This window comes from Geotrypetes seraphini, chromosome 2 (genome assembly GCF_902459505.1).
Source record: "Geotrypetes seraphini chromosome 2, aGeoSer1.1, whole genome shotgun sequence".
Taxonomy (NCBI): domain Eukaryota; kingdom Metazoa; phylum Chordata; class Amphibia; order Gymnophiona; family Dermophiidae; genus Geotrypetes; species Geotrypetes seraphini.
The window spans coordinates 229,140,217-229,158,718 of NC_047085.1; the positions used below are offsets into that span (position 1 = coordinate 229,140,217).

General features: G+C 43.5%; 1 protein-coding gene across 2 annotated transcripts in view; it reads left to right on the top strand.

Annotated features, from left to right (window-relative positions):
• The window catches only part of MYH9 (myosin heavy chain 9), an 807,001-nt gene that overhangs the window by 140,985 nt on the left and 647,514 nt on the right, over window positions 1-18,502 (top strand). For both annotated transcript variants that reach the window (XM_033935132.1, XM_033935133.1), the window contains exon 6: window positions 7,108-7,200. In XM_033935132.1, the coding sequence (XP_033791023.1) occupies window positions 7,108-7,200 (93 nt within the window). The remainder of the gene's footprint in view (window positions 1-7,107; window positions 7,201-18,502) is intronic.

The window sequence follows — 18,502 nt, forward strand, 5'->3', positions numbered from 1 at the left end:
CCAAGTCCTATTCTAAGATGAGTTTAGAGTAAGCAATTCGAGCGGTTTACCACACCACAAAAAATGTCTAACCACAGCTTTGAATTCCAGTTTCTCTGTTTAACCCAGATGGGCAGGACCTGTAAAGGGTACAAGATTTTGGGATGAGCATCGTTTTAAAGAGCACCACTCATCCCAAGAGGAAGATAGGGAGATCCATCCAAGATGCACAAATGGATTTCAGCTGTCCCAGAACCCTGATTACATTCAGTTTATACACTTCAGAATCAGAAGTATGAAGATAAATACCCAAGTATTTAAGAGATGGAGCCAAGGGCTTAATCGGAAGTTCCCCATGCCAGGGCTCAGACCCCACCCCCTTCAAGGACAGAACCTCAGATTTACTGAAGTTCACCTGGAGGCCTGAAAAGGTACCAAACATCTGCACCCAGTGCAAAAATAACGTAAGCTGGCGGACAAACAAAAGCGTATCATCCACAAAGAGGCTGAGACTGATTTCCTGAGATCCAATTCAGATGCCCTCCAGGGAAGGATCTTGCCTAATGCGTGCCGCCAGGGGTTCAAGCGCCAGAACAAACAGCAGGGGTGGGGGGAGACAAAGGGCAGCCCTGCCTAGTACCCCTACAGAGGAGGAAGGGTTCAGTCAGTTTTCCATTCACAACTTCATTAAAACCTTTGTATAGCACTTAAACAGAGTTTCTCAACCCAGCCTTCAGGGTACCCACAAGCCAGTCTTGTTTTTAAGATTTCATGTAAATTTATTATAGACTAGTGTTTAAGCCCGTTACATTAACGGGTGCTAGAATATATGTCTGTCTGTCTGTCTTTCTTTCTGTCTCTCCCCCTGCCTCTGCCTCTCTCTTCCTTTCTTTCTGTCTCTCCCCCTGCCTCTGTCTCTCTCTCTTCCTTTCTTTCTGTCTCTCCCCCTGCCTCTGTCTCTCTCTTCCTTTCTTTCTGTCTCTCCCCCTGCCTCTGTCTGTCCTTCTTTCTTTCTGGTTCTCTCTCTGGCACCCTGTCTGTCTATCTTTCTTTGTCTCCCTGCCCACTGTCTTTCTGTGTGTCTGTCTTTCGTTCTAATGCGCTGCTTGCCTGCCTGTCTTTCTGTCTCTCCATGGCCCTCTTCTGTCTCCCCTCCCCCAAAGCAAACCAAGATTGCTCCCAGGCCCCCTTTCCTTCTCCGTCCCCTCCACTTCCCTGTGCAGCAGCAGCAGCATTTCCCTCCCACCCTTCCCTGTGCAGCAGCAGCATTTCCTGCCCTTCCCTGTGCAGCAACAGCATTTCCACCCCCCCATACACACACTTCCCTGTGCAGCAACAGCATTTCCACCCCCCCCATACACACACTTCCCTGTGCAGCAACAGCATTTCCACCCCCCCCATACACACACTTCCCTGTGCAGCAACAGCATTTCCACCCCCCCATACACACACTTCCCTGTGCAGCAACAGCATTTCCCCCCCCACACACACACACACTTCCCTGTGCATCAGCAGCAGCATTTCCCACCCTTCCCTGTGCAGCAACAGCATTTCCACCCCCCCATACACACACTTCCCATTGCAGCAGCAGCATTCCCCCCCCCCACACACACACACTTCCCTGTGCAGCAGCAGCAGCATTTCCCACCCTTCCCTGTGCAGCAGCAGCATTTCACCCCCACACACACATTTCCCTGTGTAGCAGCAGCATTTCCCGGCCTTTCCTGTGTAGCAGCAGCATTTCCTGGCCTTTCCTGAGCAGCAGCAGCATTTCCCGGCCTTTCCTGTGCAGCAGCAGCATTTCCCGCCGCTCCCTTCCCAGCCGCCGCGTTTAAATTCAGAGAAAAGCCCTGCACCACGCTATGGCTGGCTTCAGCGTCTTCTATCCACTGCGGCCAACCCTAGCGGAAACAGGAAGTAGAGAGGGCAGGCCGCAGTGGACAGAAGACGGCGAGGCCAGCAGTAGCGCGGTGCAGCGCTTTTCTCTGAATTTTAAATGCGGGTGAGCCGGGGAGAAGGAGGAGGCTTTAAAGTACACTAGCTGGTTTTGGCGGTGAGTGAGGGCGGAAGGGGGGAGTCGCTGGCTGTGCTGTGTCTCTGTGTTTGAATTCGGCACGGAGGGACACAGCACTTGTCAGTGGCCACCGAGGTCGGCAATCGGGGGGGGGGGAGGGGGGGAAGGACGCAGCTCAGGAGACTGAGAAGGTGTTGGTGTGCGGCGGCGACGGGGGCCTCCTGCAGGCGCTCGTGTCTCAGGGGTCCGGCTCATCCCGGCAGGGAGAGAGCTTACCTGTGCTTCCTCCCAGTAACAGTTGGTGAGTGAGGGCGGGAGGAGAGGAGTGGCCAGAATGTTCCCTGCCGCCGGGTTCTAAAATGGAACACGGCCACGGATCACACACCACAGCGGCAGGGAACACCTTGTTTTAACAGCGCATGCGCCGGTAACCTTTTATTATGTAGGATATTTGCATAAAATGGAAGCAGTGTATACAAATATCTTGAAAACAAGACTGGCTTGGAGTTCCCTGAGACTGGGTTGAGAAACCCTGATAACATTCTAGTTGTAGAATCTTGGTCTCCCAAACTTTTTTATTTGCTAGCAATGAAATAGTATTTTGATGGCAGGGGAAATGGTTTTTAGGATTTTTGAGTAGGTATCATTTTGAGATCAGAACTAAATCCTCTCAGTTCTTAGTCTTTAGTCTCTAACCTAGTGGTCTTCCTCCAGTCCTTGGGGCACAACCAGCCAATAAGGTTTTCAGGATGTCTGTAATATGCATGGGAGATTTTCATACAATAGGAGAGCATGCATTTCTCTCTCATATATTCATTGTGGGAATCCTGAAAACATGAATGGGTGTTGAGGACTGGGCTGCACACCACTACTCTAACCATATGTTTCAAAATATTTACCTATACTAACTTAGACTAGTTCTTGTCACTAGTTTGGCATTCCCGAATAGTCAAGATTCATTTGTAGAGTATTTGGGGGGAAATTGACAGAATCGGGGCTTAATCCTTTCATCTATGCTAATGTCACAATTTTTATTTCCTTTGAGAAAGATTTGCATGATATATTTGAAGATATAAAGAAGGAGATTGAATATTATATATTCATAGGCAACAACTTTTTAAAGCTGGAAATAAGAACATAAGAATTGCCGCTGCTGGGTCAGATCAGTGGTCCATCGTGCCTAGCAGTCCGCTTCCGCGGCAGCCCTTAGGTCAAAGACCAGTGCCCTAACTGAGTTTAGCCTTACCTGCGTACGTTCTTATTTAGCAGGAACTTGTCTAACTTTGTCTTGAATACCTGGAGGGAGTTTTCCCCTATAACAGCTTCCGGAAGAGCTTTCCAGTTTTTCACCACTCTCTGGGTGAAGAACTTACTTACGTTTGTACGGAATCTATCTCCATTTAACTTTAGAGAGTGCCCTCTCGTTCTCCCTATCTGGGAAAGGGTGAACAACCTGTCTTTATCTACTAAGTCTATTCCCTTCATTATCTTGAATAAACAGGGATAAAACAATTTAGTGGTTTTTTTCTGTTTTAAATATTTTTATTGAAAATGGAATTCACAGAAACACTGTTAAATCCAAACATGAAGCATATCAAATCGCTTTCAAAGAAGTGACCTAGGTAGAGACCATGAAGGAGAACATAAACAGGACATAGACAAACAATATTGAGCGTTCTCGTAGAAAGCATACATTTATATGTACATGAGTACCCCACAAACTGTCAAGCCCAAGAAAGTGTCTACTAAGAACCCACCCCCTTACCCCATTCCAACCAGCCCCCCAACCCATCCCTCCCCCCCAGCTCTCTTCTAATACACAGCAAGATAGGTATGCCATAAAAACCAGTAGTTCTTCTTTTGACGCTGGTTCTGTTGCTCCCTTCGCAATTCTCACTCTACCATTTCCCACATATAAGCATGCCAGGCTACCAGCACCGGGGAGGTCTCCATTATCCACAGGCCCTGTTTAGTGTATTCAATCTGCTACCATATAATAGTTTTAAGATTGACAATATGTGTTGATTGAAAACCAGTTTAGAAGTAATCATTGATCAGCATTTAACATTCAAACAAGTAGTAGCAGTAATTATCAAAATTTTTATGAAAATGGAGTTAGAGCTCTTATTTCTTCAGAGATGTACTATTGCAAGTTGATTACAATGTTGTATATATTGGCTATAAGGATACTATATTAAAGAAACTAGACCTCACAACACACTGTGGCACGCTTGATTGTAGAGTATCAAGATATGAGAGTTCCCATTGCTAAAACTATTACACTGGTTACCAATTAAAGCACAGATTTTGTTTAAAATCTGTGTAATAATTCATCAGATATTGTATGGTGCTGCAAGATCTTGTGAATCTTTCAGCATGTTTAACGCAACAAAGGAGCCAATATTTCATCCTTCATTTCTCTAAATTTAATAAAATCGTGTATAAAACAGTTCATTTTGCAGGGTTTGAATATCTGGGAACCAAATGGTAGAATTAATTGCCTTTGGAAATTTGATGTCAGGAAAAAAATTTAAGGTTTCTTACTATGCTGAAAACTTTCCTATTTAAAATTGCCACTCAATACAAAACTTCAATACAACTAGCCAAAAAGAATACTGTTCAAAATACATAACTACAGCCATCAATTCTGCACTTTTTAGTATAGTATGATCTCTATCCCCATACTCAAATAAGAAATCTTCTCCATTTCTTAATCAATCATCAGCCTCAGAACTTGCTAACTTCTTCAATCAGAAAATAAAAGATATCAGATCAAACCTTGGACAATCCATACCCATACAATCTCTGGATTCCTCTGATCAAATAAATCTACTACCTTTCAGCACTCTTTCTAATTTTAAACCCCCCTCACTACCAGAGCTTCTCAAAGTCTCCCAATCAATAAACGCCCCTAATAACCCATCAGAAAGCATCCCTCCCTCAATTCTAAAATAAATTATTTCCCATTTTCGGTCCATTCATACTGGAAATAATAACAAAAAGTTTCACTTCTAATCTTGTTCTACATGCTTGGAAATCAGCTCTAGTCTTTCCAAAACTAAAAAACCAAAATCTAGACAACACTCAGCCAGCAAATTTTCATCCCATTGCTAACCTTCCTTTGATCTCTAAATTAAAGGGAAAAATCGTACTTAATCAGCTCACAGAATTCCTTGATAAAACTAACATACTACATCCATACCAAACAGGCTTCCGCTCCAACTACTCCACCAAATTATCTCTACTAGGCCTTACCTCCACTATACACTTCTACCATGATCATCAAAAATCCATCCTTATATCTCTAGACTTGTCAGCAGCCTTCGATACTGTTGACCACTACATCTCAGAAACTGTGGTATCACAGGTTCAGCTCTTTCATGGTTTACTTCTTATTTCAAAGATCGTAATTTCAAAGTCTACTCGAAAGAGAAAATCTCATCTCCCATTACTCAAAGTTTTGGCGTTCCTCAAGGCTCTATTCTCTCGTCTTTACTATTAATATTTTTCTTGCTCCTCTTCTCACTCTCTAGCTCAGTCCATTGGTTTTACTATCTTTGCTTATGCTGATGACATCCAACTTCTTCACCCTGTTGATTCCTTAAATATCAGCGAAATACGAGAAAGTAACACCAAACTAGACAAAATCAGTGACTGGCTTCACATAAACAGACTGTCCCTAAACATCAATAAATCCTGCGGTATACTCTTCCCAATCAGAAACAACAAAATAATAAATGGACCCATCTCTATTAAATCGTGTCTGATAAAAATGGAATAAAAAATAAAATTGCTTGGAATTATTCTAGACAAAGATTTAACTTTTCATGACCAGATAAGCTCTGTTGTAAAAGCCTGTTTCCACAAACTTCGGCTCATCCGTTCCCTAAACTCAATTCTTGAAACTGATGCAATTACAACCCTCTTACACTCACTGGTCATTTCTCATTTAGATTACTTTAACTCTATATAATGGAATCACTCAAAAAGAATTACATCGCCTGCAGCTCATTTAAAACACAGCAATTAAACTTATCTATAAAGTAGGGAAATATGATCACATCACTCCTCTTCTGCGAGAAGCTCACTGGCTACCCATTACGCACCGTATCACCTATAAAACATTCTAGTCTTCAAAATCAAACTCTCGCGTCCTCCATCTTTCCTTGATAAACTCATCACTTTCTGCTCTTCCAGGACTCTTAGATCGGCTATCAGAATCTACTGACCATACCTTCCATTAAAAAATTCTATTACACTAGGAAAACTAATTTCTCTGTTGTAGCTCCTACTTTATGGAACGCCATGCCACTCCAACTCCGTCTTGAAAATTCTCTTGACAAATTCAGGATTAAACTAAAAACGTTTTTATTCAAAGACGCATACCATACCATCTAAATATTTTTCTTCTCCAACAGCCAGCAAATTAAATACGAACCGCTTTTAAGAAGCGATCCCCTCCCCTGGTGTTATATTCTCCCCCATCTTCCCTCCTTTTAAATTGTTTTCTTTTTATCGATGTATTTATCAACTTTCCTTTTCCCCTTATCCTCAAGTTTGTGTTTGTACTTGTAAATTTGTCTAATTAATGTTTACACTTTTCCCCTTTTTTATAATTTATTTTTAACCTTTCATTTTAACATTGTAAATTGGCTAGGTGTCCGTCGATGGTCGGTATATTAAAACTTAATAAACTTGAAACTTGTAGCCCTTTATTTGGCATTGTTGCTCAGAAGCAACATGTGTCTTCTATGGCTCTTATGGGAGATCTGCATCTCCATATGCCTGTTACTTGGCACTGTTCTTGTTCAATATCAAGTTACGTAAAGCAGCTGTTTTACTGTTTACCAATTAAAGGGTTAATGTTTGGGTGTTTTTGTGTGATGTAACTTGTGTGAGTGATTATAAGCCACATTAAACCTTGATTGGAAAATGCAGGATACAAGTATCAAATGAAATGAATAACGCTTTTATTGTTCACCTACTAAGTAAGTGTAGGGGTTCAGTTTATTGCATTGTCAAATTGTTAGTGTAAGGTCCATCTTCAATCTGAATTCCTGGATATAAAACTCTTCCTTCTCTCTCCATTAATTGTGATATGGGGTTTTTTTCAGGGAGAACTAGAAAGACAGTTACTTCAAGCCAATCCTATTCTTGAGGCCTTTGGTAATGCAAAAACTGTGAAGAATGACAACTCTTCAAGATTTGTGAGTATTTGTGCTTAGAGGAACATTTTCAATAGGACATCTAAGTCTTATTTTGAATGTTTGGAAAAAACGTCCAGAAATGCAGTTTTGAAAATAAGCATCTACTGGAAGATGTCTTGTCAAATTATTTAAAAAAATTATATATATCTAGATGTTTTGGTCTTTAGTACGTCTTATCTTTTTTGGCTATTCTCAAATATAAAGATGTCCACATGAAGAAAAAGGCACAAAAAGCAAGCTTTTCGAACATCCAAGCAGCCAGCATTCTTAGCAAACTGTTCAAAGACAGCTAAGCACAGCAGAGGAGCACTCTTAAGAGGTGCTGTAGTGAATTTCACATAAGTCCAAGGTATACATGTTGTATAACCTGCTTATATTGTTTGGTGAGCCCTCCAAAATCCATCCAAAATGTACTGTACACCACAATAGCCCTTATGCCTACAGGTGTCATCTGTATTTATTAATTTAAAAAATGTATGTACTGTATAAGGCCTATACGGTTTACATAAGAACATACATAAAACTGGACAATACATACATGTTCAGGTTGTACGCAGATGATAAACTGTTCATTTTTTTTATTGTACTGTATTCCTAACTCTTAAAATACAATTACCAATGTGGACATGTATATATTGAAAAGTGCGGCAGAGAGGGCCAAGCCCTGAGGTTTGCCTCTTGACTTCGACGATCCTTGAAACATCTACTCCACTTCTTAACTCTGAATGATCTGCCTCCTAAATAGAAGGCAAACCATTGCAGAATCTCCTCAACAAATCCTAATTTCTTCAACTTCAATAACAAAATATCCAGATCAATTGTATCAAAAGCTCTAGATACATCAAGTGAAGCTATGAAGTACTTCAGGTTTTTATTGATCCCTTCCCTTAAAACATCCAGTATTGAAATCAATAACAGTTCCACGCTAAGCGCATGGCGAAATCCAAATTGAAACAAATCTTTCCTACTTATATAGTCATTTAATTGATTCAGTACCACTTTCTCAAACACCTTTCCTAGGAATGGAACCACAGAAATTTGCCAAAAGCTTTTCATCTCTTCTAAATTCAATCCACTCTTAAGATCGGAGTCACTGTAGATTCCTTATATCCTGATGGAAAAATTCACACAGAAAAGGATTTATTCACCACTGAAACTACAAAAGAACCCATATCCCAAGGGATCTGCCAAATTACATTAGTATTACATGGGTCTAACACTGTATGTGTTAGCGACACTTGGCTAACAATCGTAACAACTTCTTTCTCAGTTACAAAATCAAAAGAATTCCATGGAACACTCAGTGGAACACTCCAGACTAATTGCTTCATAATCCATTACATTAATACTTTTCAAAACATCCTCACACTGCTTATTTTGCAAAAAAGATGCATATTCCTCAGCATCAGGTAGATCTTCACATTTAATCCACTTCTTCCATCTAAAAAGTATTTAACAGTCTGGAATAATTCCCATGGTTTTCTTTGAGCAGTTATAATACGCTCACGAAAAAATCTAACTTGCTCATTGTCACACAATGATTTATATTCTAATAGCCTGATACAGTAACTTTCATAAGGACGATCCCTGAAATTCCCCCATTTTCTCTCCACCTTATGCACCTTAGTCTCACTTTAACTATCACATCTGACCTCCATGGGTAAGGTACAAAATCCTGTTGTACAGTAATCATTTTTTCAGGAGCCACTACATCTAAAGCATTAGACAAAGGAACACCATAACTCAGTCATCTACAGATCTTTTTATGTCCACTGTCAAATTCTGCTTTCAAATCTCAGTGCAAATTTTTACATCAAATTTTGGTCTTATTTTTTTTTTAACTTCATTTTTTAGTCGAGAAACTGAACCAAACACAAGTTAACAAACAATGATCAGACCATAGCACCTCGAGTATCAAAACCTTGCCTTCCAATTTTTCAGTCATGTTATGAGACAAGAACAATAAATCTAAGACATTTACTGCTTTATGCGTACTATCTACTATGTAGATACAGTAGGTTTAAAGCAAGTAATAGTGACATCGGTACCTGGGATTTTTTAAATGACATTCGCTGCATTAACCTTTATGAGTTCCCCTCTGCTCTGCTGTTCAGATGTATGTGATCCATGTGAATGTCATATAGGCTTTTTTCCACATCTTTGGGTGGTGGGAGGGGGTCTGTGACCACTGGGGGATTAAGGGAGGTCATATGTTAATCTCTCCAATCGTCATCTGGTCAGTTTGGGCACCTTTTTGATCCTTTTTCATTTTTAAAATGGATCAAATCAACCAGTTGGAGCAGAGAGCCATCTGCCTTGTGCTGCTGGTGCTCAGAAGCTCACTACAGGGCAAAGCTGTACAATGCAATGGTGGTAGCCTATGCCAGTCAGCAGTGAGGCACCAAGAGTGCTCCTCTATATACTTGGAGGCCCAACTGTTTCAGTGGGCAGAGATCCATCTGTTGGCTGTCTTGGTGGCATATTTAGTAGTAGTGGACAATATGCAAGCAGATTTTCTTAGCCAGCAGACTCTAGACCCCAGAGAATTGGCTCTATCCCAGGAGGTGTTCGACGGAATTGTGAATCGTTGGTGGTGCCTGATATTCGATCTGATGGCATCAGTGGCCAACAAGAAAACAGCTGTTATTCAGCCAAAAATACAAGCCAGGAAATGCCAGCTTGAATGCCCTGGTACAACTGTGGCCACAGGCAGGGCTTCTGTATGTGTTTCCTCCATGGCCCATGATAGGCAGTCCTGAGGAGAATGTTGCACAAGGGACTGGTAGTTAGTAGTTCTTGTCACACCAGACTGGCTGAGGCGCCTGTGGTGTGCAGATCTGGTCTGTCTAAAGAGGAACCAGGGTCTGTCTACCCTGTCATCTGGGGTTACTCACAGGGCTCAATTTCTCCCTCTCTTCTCCATGCATCTCCCTATCACCTCTTTCTATCTCTGTTGCATCTCTCCCTTCCTCTCCTCTATCCCATCTCCACAAATTCTTCCTCTCCCCCCCCGCCCCCAGGGGCAGCAGCTTTTCGTCCCCAATTCAGGCCTCCTAAAGTAGCAGGAGCAGTGGCGGTGACAAGCTTTTGCAAAGGCAGCTTCTCATGGCCTGCCTACTGGGTACCCTGCCACCTGTCCTGCCCAATGACTCCTTGCTGGGTGCCCGGCTGAGAGAAATGGGCAGACATCACGTCCGATCAGTGGGTTCTGGAGGTGATTCGGGATGGCTATGCCCTGGAGTTTGCCCATCCCTTGCCAGATCGTTTTCTCACTTCTCCCTCGCAGGTGGTGTGGAAGCAGCAGGCCTTTTGCCAGACTCTTCAAAGATTGTTGGATCTCCACATAGTTCCAGTTCCCCCTCAAGTGGGGCACAGGTTGGTACTCAATTTACTTTGTGTTGCCAAAGAAAGAAGGGACTTTTCGGCCCATCCTGGATTTGAAGGGGGTCAACAGGGCTCTTTACATGCCTTCCTTCCACATGGAAACTCTGGTCTGTGATTCTGGCGGTTCAGCTGGGGGAGTTTCTGACCTCTAGATCTGACTGAGGCCTACTTGCACATTCCTATTTGGGCCTTCCATCATCGCTTCCTGCGCTTTGCGTTCTTGGGGCAATACTGTCAGTTCTGTGCACTTTCCTTTGGTCTGGCCACGGCTCTGCGGATGTTCACCAATGTGATGGTGGTTGTTGTGGCGGCGTTGCGAAAAGAGGGCATTCTAGTTCATCCCTACCTGGATGACTAGTTGATTCAAGCGAAGTCGTTCCAGGAGAGCACACAGGTCACAGCTTGAGTGGTGGAGGTTCTGCAGTCGCTGGGATGGGTAGTCAACCTGTCCAAGAGCTGGTTGTCTCCATCTCAGCGCCTGGAGTATCTAGGAGTGCTGTTCGACACTTCCTTGCAATCTCAGATTCGCCTGCTTATGGCGTCCTGGTGTCCTCGGGTGCAGGATTTCCTCCAAGTCTTGGGGTCTTTGGCGGCTTCCTTCAATGTGGTGAGGTGGTCCGGGCCCTCTTCAGTATGCTCTTCTTCGGAGGTGGTCACCTCAGAGGCACAGTCTGGATCATCCTGTTCCGCTTCCGGGTTTGGCTCGGCGCAATCTTCGTTGGTGGCTCCAGACCTTCCATCTTGTACAAGGGGCGAGTCTGGACCAGCCGTAATGAACGGTGCTGCTCACGGATGACAGTCTTCTCGGTTGGAAAGCTCAGTGTCTAGGTCACTCAGCTCAGGGCACCTGGTCCATGGGGAAGCTTCTTGCTCAATCAGTGTCTTAGAGACAGAGCCACCCATCTGGCACTGTTAGCCTTCCAGTCCTTTCTGATGGGCAGGTCAGTCAGGATTCTTTCAGACAATGCCACGGCGGTGGCCTATGTCCATCATCAGTGGGCACCAGGAGCACTTTGGTGGCACAGGAGGTGGCTCTGCTCATGGTCTGGGTGGAGTCTCTTCTTCAGGACATATCAGCCTAGCTAGAGTGGAGAATGTTCAGGCGGACTGCCTAAATCGTCATGTGCTAGATCCCCGAGAGTGGTGTATAAGCCCCATGGCCTTTCAGTTGATAGTGCAGTCTTGGGGTCAACCCCTCATGGACCTGACGGCCACAAGTGTCAACACCAAAACACTCCACTTCTTCAGTCGTCATGGAGACGATCAGGCCGAGGGCCTGGTTGCTCTGGTTCAACCATGGCCAATGGAGGGGCTGTTATATGTGTTCTCTCCGTGGCCATTAGTGGGCAGAGTTCTTCTCCGCATAGTTTGACATCTGGGCCTTGTGGTTCTGGTGGCTCTGGATTGGCCCAGGCGACTGTGGTACGCGGATCTGCTGAGGCATCTCGTGGCGGATCCTCTGCCTCTCTTGGACGACCTTCTGACTTAGGGTCCCATTCCAATGTTCGAATAGGGTCCCTTCTGTCTTACAGCTTGGCTCTTGAAAGAGATTTATCCTAAATAAACTAACCCAAGTGGTATATGTGATCAAAACCAGAATATGTATAAATTTACCACTTTTCTGGAAGAGTACATCAAACATAACAATTATATGTAAGGTAATCTAGTCATTTATGTATATATATGTGTGTATGTATGTATATGTATACATATACATACAAATAGAGGAAAAGGCCTCAGAAATGGAGCCTACGCACAGTCATATAGTCATAGACTGAGTTGGTCTGCATAGTTTTAATGCTCCTTGACCAGTCATAGGCCAAAAATCTGTTTTCTAATGTCTTGTTTTACCGTAAATACTTTGATCTTATTTTCACTCTTTACAACTTCAGCTTCAATTCAAAGTTTCACCATTTTTTTAAATATTAGTCTTTTTTAAAACTTCTTTTAACTTATTTGTGCACTACATTAAACTGAACTGAAAACGGTGACTAATGCATTACTTATCTTTTAAAGCGATGCTTTAGCCTATAGAAAATGCCGACGCGGCCAGCTCTATCCACTGTGGATTGAATAGAGCAACGTAAAGCCTGTAATGCTTGAATTTTGGCCCTGAAGCAGCGGATAAAAAATAACTCCGCAAAACGCTGGCCGCGTCAGCATTTTCTATAGGCTAAATCATTGCTTTAAAGATAAGTAATGCATTAGTCACCGTTTTCAGTTCAGTTTAATGGAGTAGTGCACAAATAAGTTAAATAAGTTAAAGTTTTAAAAAAGACTAATATTTGAAAAAATGGTGAAACTTTGAATTGAAGCTGAAGTTGTAAAGAGTGAAAATAAGATTGAAGAATTTACGGTAAAACAAAACATTAGAAAACAGATTTTTGGCCTATGACTGGTCAAGGAGCATTAAAACTACGCAAACCAACTCAGTCTATGACTATGACTTTGTGTAGGCTCCATACACAGGAAAAGGCCTCAGAAATGGAGCCTACACACAGTCGGGCTTATGTGAGGGTTTGGCATATATTTGAGGAGTGGTGTGATGCATGTGGAGTGGTCTCTTTTCACCCTTCCCTGCCTAACTTTTATATTAGAGTTCTTCCAGGATGTTCTGGACAGGGGACTAGCTTGGTCTTCTCTCCGGGTTCAGCTTGCGGCCTTGTCAGCCTTTCGTGGGTTGTTGAAAGGTCAGCATTTGACTGCCATTCCTGATGTGATTCGCTTCTTGTGGGTGGCCAAATTGCTCAAGCCTCCTGTACAACCCTCTGTTCCAGAAACCCATCTCTGCACAGCTTTCAATTTGCTTTTATTCAGGACTTGCTTCTATTGAAGCCTTCTATTAAGCTGCCTGCAGTGTCATGGAACCTCAGTATCTTAATTCAGTGGATGAAAACTCATTTTAATCACTAGATTAACAAATTCGCTGTCCTATTACAATTCGATCTCTCTGCAGCTTTCGATGTTGTCCACCACGACATACTACTTTATCAACTTTCTGAGATAGGAATTGAATCCACCGTCCTAAAGTGGTTCTCAAACGTCCTACGCTCTCGCTCCTACACTGTCAACACAAATGGCACTATGTCCATTCCTTGGACACCATCTTGCGGTGTCCCTCAGGGATCTCCCCTATTCTCTTTAACTTCTATATGTCTTCCCTGAAACTCCTCCAATTATCCCCCCTTGAAACAATCTACACATACGCTGATGACATCCTTGTCCTCCTTGAGACAGACCAGAACCTCATCAACCTCCACAAGAACATTACAGCTTGCATAATGAGACTCCATTCCTGGTCCTTCTCGGTACAGATGAAATTGAATAAATCAAAAACAAAATTACTCTGGCTCGGCCCAAAATTAGAACACCTGCCCACCCTCTTCGCACTACCCTCGGGCGCTGCACTGCAACTTGAGTTCTCAAGCAAGATCCTTGGCATCATTATTGATTCTTCTCTCTCACTCAATGACCACCTCAACTCCTTGGCTAAATCATGCTTTTTCAGCCTCCACATGCTGAGGAAATTAAGATCCTATTTTCGCCAACAACATTTTGCCGTCCTTGTCCAATCCATCATCCTCTCCAAACTAGACTACTGCAATGCCATCTACTTAAGCCTATCAGAAAAAGTCTTCAAAGACTCCAGCTAATCCAGAATACTGCAGCCAAGTTGATCTTTGCAAAACGCAAGTCTGACCATGTCTCCCCACTCCTAGCCAAACTTCACTGGCTCCCAGTGATTTCCAGAATCCATTTCAAATGCTCCTGCCTGGCTTTTAAGATCATTCACGGCATCCTTCTTCCTTTAATCCCACTATTTTATAACTCCGAGTCCTGACTCTACCAGACCTGCCCAAAGGTATAAACTATCCTTCCCCTCTCTATACGGTATTCGCTATGCAGGTAAACTGGGAAAATCCCTTCTCTTCAGAATCATAGGTCTTTGGAACGACCTTACTACCCTGCTGCGGAACCTGGGCTCCCTCCAATTATTCCGCAAGCAACTGAAAACCTGGCTTTTCACTAAAATGTAATTCTATCCCCCCTTACTCTTCTCTTCTATATATAAGTTCATGTAAACCTTTTTTTTTCCTTCTCTTCCTATATTTTAAGTTCTTGTAAACCGTGCCATGGAGATGATGCGGTATATAAACTTAAGATTTAGTTTAGTTTATATACTTGTCAAATGAAGTATTTGACCAGGGTGGACTTGATCTTGATGTTGGTAAATTTAGCCTTCAAGGTCTCTGTGTAAGGTAGATCATCTAATAAAGTCTGGAACTTGGTTTCACAACTATACTTTGGTCCTGCATACTCATCCAAAGCTCCTTCCATAGGAAGTATTGGAATTCCATCGGAAGTATTGGAATTCCATCTTAACCTGTCAATTCCATCTTAACCTGTCAATTGTTCTACGAACACTTTTCCCCAATATCTCATTCCCATAAAGATTAAGGTGCATTGCACACTGGACAGCAAAAGAGCCTTGGCTTTCTATCTGGAAAGGACTAAAGCCCATGGCAAGTCCACACAGCTAATTATTTTGACTCTTCTGAATTGGCTGGCAAACTGTTTTTCTTTATGCCCAAACTGGGTTACATCTGGAGGGTCATGTCACAACTCATAATGTTATCTCTGGATGTATAAGTAACCCATTTGATATCTGCATAGTGGATATTTAAAGAGTTGCAATGTGGTCTTCAGTCCATATAATCACATCCCATTACTATTTAAAATAGGTTTCTTGACAGTCTTTCAGAATCTTTGTGGTCTACAATCTTATCTTCATCCCTTAGACCCCTTTTCTTGTTGCTGCTTTCCAGAAAATAGTTAGACTAGCTGTTCTTTGCTTATTGTCCATTAACCCTTGCATATTGGAGTCTTGTGAATATTCTGCTTTTTTTGTTTGAGGCAGTCTGTAGCTAAGGAGTCCACATGTAAGACTACTGTTTTCCTGGAGAAGTTACCTGTAGCATGTGATGGTTGAAGTCAACCAGTCTTACATGCCCTCCCTCTCCCCTTTTGGAGTTTCATTCTATGTGCTAGAAACTCAGCTGGCAAGGTCACAGCAACATTCTAAAAGGTTAAGGCAGATTAGGATCAAAGATGGCCGCAATGGTTTGACTGTGGGAAGACGTTCTCAAATAGACCTTTCCTAGTCTTATCTTTCATCTGCAAAAATGCCGAAGAGGAGAGGCAGGAGCACTGGTGGAGCCTCACGGCACCCAAAGACCTCTCCTCTGGTAACCATAGATGAGTTATTGAGGCGCCTGTAGCAGGAGAGAATAACGCCAGGGAATCGCCCGCTGGAGGTCCCGGCAGTGAGTGAAGCCGCGGTAAACCTCCCTGGGCTAGAAGTGACTCTGAGCCCCGACGTAAGAGCTCCACCTCCACAGCTGCAGGGAGCCAGCTCACCTAAGGAAGACAGTCTATCCGAGGAGGTAGACTTGTTCTCCCGGGAGGCTTCATTGAGCCAGGCTCCAGAAGACATCGAGCCTGCGGCAGGAACATCAATGGAGCAGATAGAAGGACAAGGTGGAAGAGAGAGAAATCCTGGTACTGAGGGAATCCTGCCAATACAGTCAGGTATTTTCTCTTTTTCAAAACCTAACAATGTAACCCTGGATTCCTTGTGGGACTTAGTCGTAAGTTGGGGCAGTCACTATCTCCACAAATAAAGGAATTGTAAAAAAGAGTTAGAACAAAAAGAAGAATTTAAAAACTTTAAACAAGATAATCTTACAATGAAAAAGAAGGTGGAAAATATTGAGAACGAGTTGTTAGAAGTGAAGCAAGTACAGACTACCCTTATTAGAGATAACATAAGAACATAAGCAATGCCTCTGCTGGGTCAGACCTGAGGACCATCATGCCCAGCAGTCCGCTCACGCAGCGGGCCAACAGGTCCAGGGCCTGTGCAGTAATCCTCTATCTATACCCCTCTATCCCTTTTTCCAGCAGGAAATTGTCCAATCCTTTCTTGAACCCCAGTACCGTACTCTGCTCTATTACGCTCTCTGGAAGCGCATTCCAGGTGTCCACCACAAGTTGGGTAAAGAAGAACTTCCTAGCATTCGTTTGAATCTGTCCCCTTTCAACTTTTCCGAATGCCCTCTTGTTCTTTTATTATTCGAAAGTTTGAAGAATCTGTCCCTCTCTACTCTCTCTATGCCCTTCATGATCTTGTAAGTCTCTATCATATCCCCTCTGTCTCCTCTTCTCCAGGGAAAAGAGACCCAGTTTCTCCAATCTCTCAATGTATGAGAAGGAAAATTGAAAATTTGGAAAATAATTCCCTTTCTAGTAATTTGAGATTATTAAATTTTCCAAAAACTTCAACAATTTCCACAAAAGAAATATTGAAAAAATATCTCATGGAAATATTGAATATTTCGGAAGATATGCTTCCTCCTTTTGTACAAGTATTCTACCTACCAATGAAAGAACAAGAAGATATTCCTCTTCAAAAACATGATTTACAAATGGATGTTACTGCAATCCTGGAAACATCATTGAAGGACATCGTAAAACCTGCTATGTTCATACTAACAGTGGCTTTATTGCCTGATAGAGATTGGCTATTGAAGATGTTTTTCAAAAATAGACAAAAGAATTTATGGGACTAAAGATACAGATTAGAGAATGACACGGTGGCGGATTACCCGCGGCTAGCCGCATTTAGCCGCGGGTAACCCGCCGAAACGGGGAAGAAAAAATAGTGGCCTCTGCAGGACGGGGACAAGGCCATTCACCGCCCCGTGGAGCGGTGAATGGACTTGTCCCCGCAGTGAGGCAATCAAGGATCGTGCGGTCCCCGCCATCTCCCTCCCTCCCTCCTTACCGCCGGTTGAATTTCTGCCGGTCCGCGTGAAAAAAAAAAAAGCCTCCTTCCTTTTTCCCTGCTCTTACCGCCATGCTCATGCTGCAGCTACTAAAGCCGACAGGAAGTCTTTCCGACGTCAATTCTGACGTCGGAGAGGACGTTCTGGGCCAGCCAATTGCTGCCTGGCTGGCCCAGAACGTCCTCTCTGGGAAGGACGCACTGGGAAGGAGGCACTGGGGGCACTAAAGACAGGAAGGGGCACTAAGGACATGGGAAGGAGGTCTCTAGTGCTGTTTAGCACTTTGAACATTGGGACAGGCAGTCCCGCTGCTGTCCGAGCCAGCCAGCTGAGAGGGTCCTTCGGAGGAACTTTAATTGCCGGTTAAGCTGTGGTCCGAGGTCGCGAGCTGAAGGGGCGCGAGCTGAAGGGGCGTGGCTAAAGGGGCCTGCCGCTTTTGAGCCCCTTTGGAGCCCAGAGGAGCAGGGAGCAGAGGTATCGACCCCTTCAATATGGGCAAAAGGAAGGTTAAAGCAACTCAATCTGCTGTAATGGCGGGCCCGATGGATCGTCATCTTATGCTTCCTGGTGTGGCTTGGCCGGTGATGGGCTCAGGCTTAGGCCCCTATTCACCGCACAGCCACGGCCGATTCTTGCGTGCCTCCAAGAGAAGTTGGAGGTCCTGCTGGCTTTCAATAAGAAACAAAAATAATTAGTCAGGATTAAGCAAGTTCTGTTAGCAACTTGTGTCTCACTTTATTGGCTTATGGACCACATCGTCAGAAATTAGCCATGCAGCTTAAAAGAAACAACAAAAAAAAAACCTGGGCTTTTAAAACATAGCCCATACCTTCTTGGCAGGTCCCAAACAGGTAAGTCCCAAATAATCCTTGGTAGCTCAGACCTCTCAGTTCCAGCGTCTGAGCAAGATTAATAAATTTACAAACAATAATGTCCAGCTTTATCAGCGTCCTTAGCAAGGTAGCTTCAATACCTGAGTGCAAATGTTGCTGAGGCCTGGCTTGCAACAGGCCTAACACACCAGCCGAGCACGCTGGTGGGGGAAGGGAGTAGCTGAATCCACTCTAAATCAG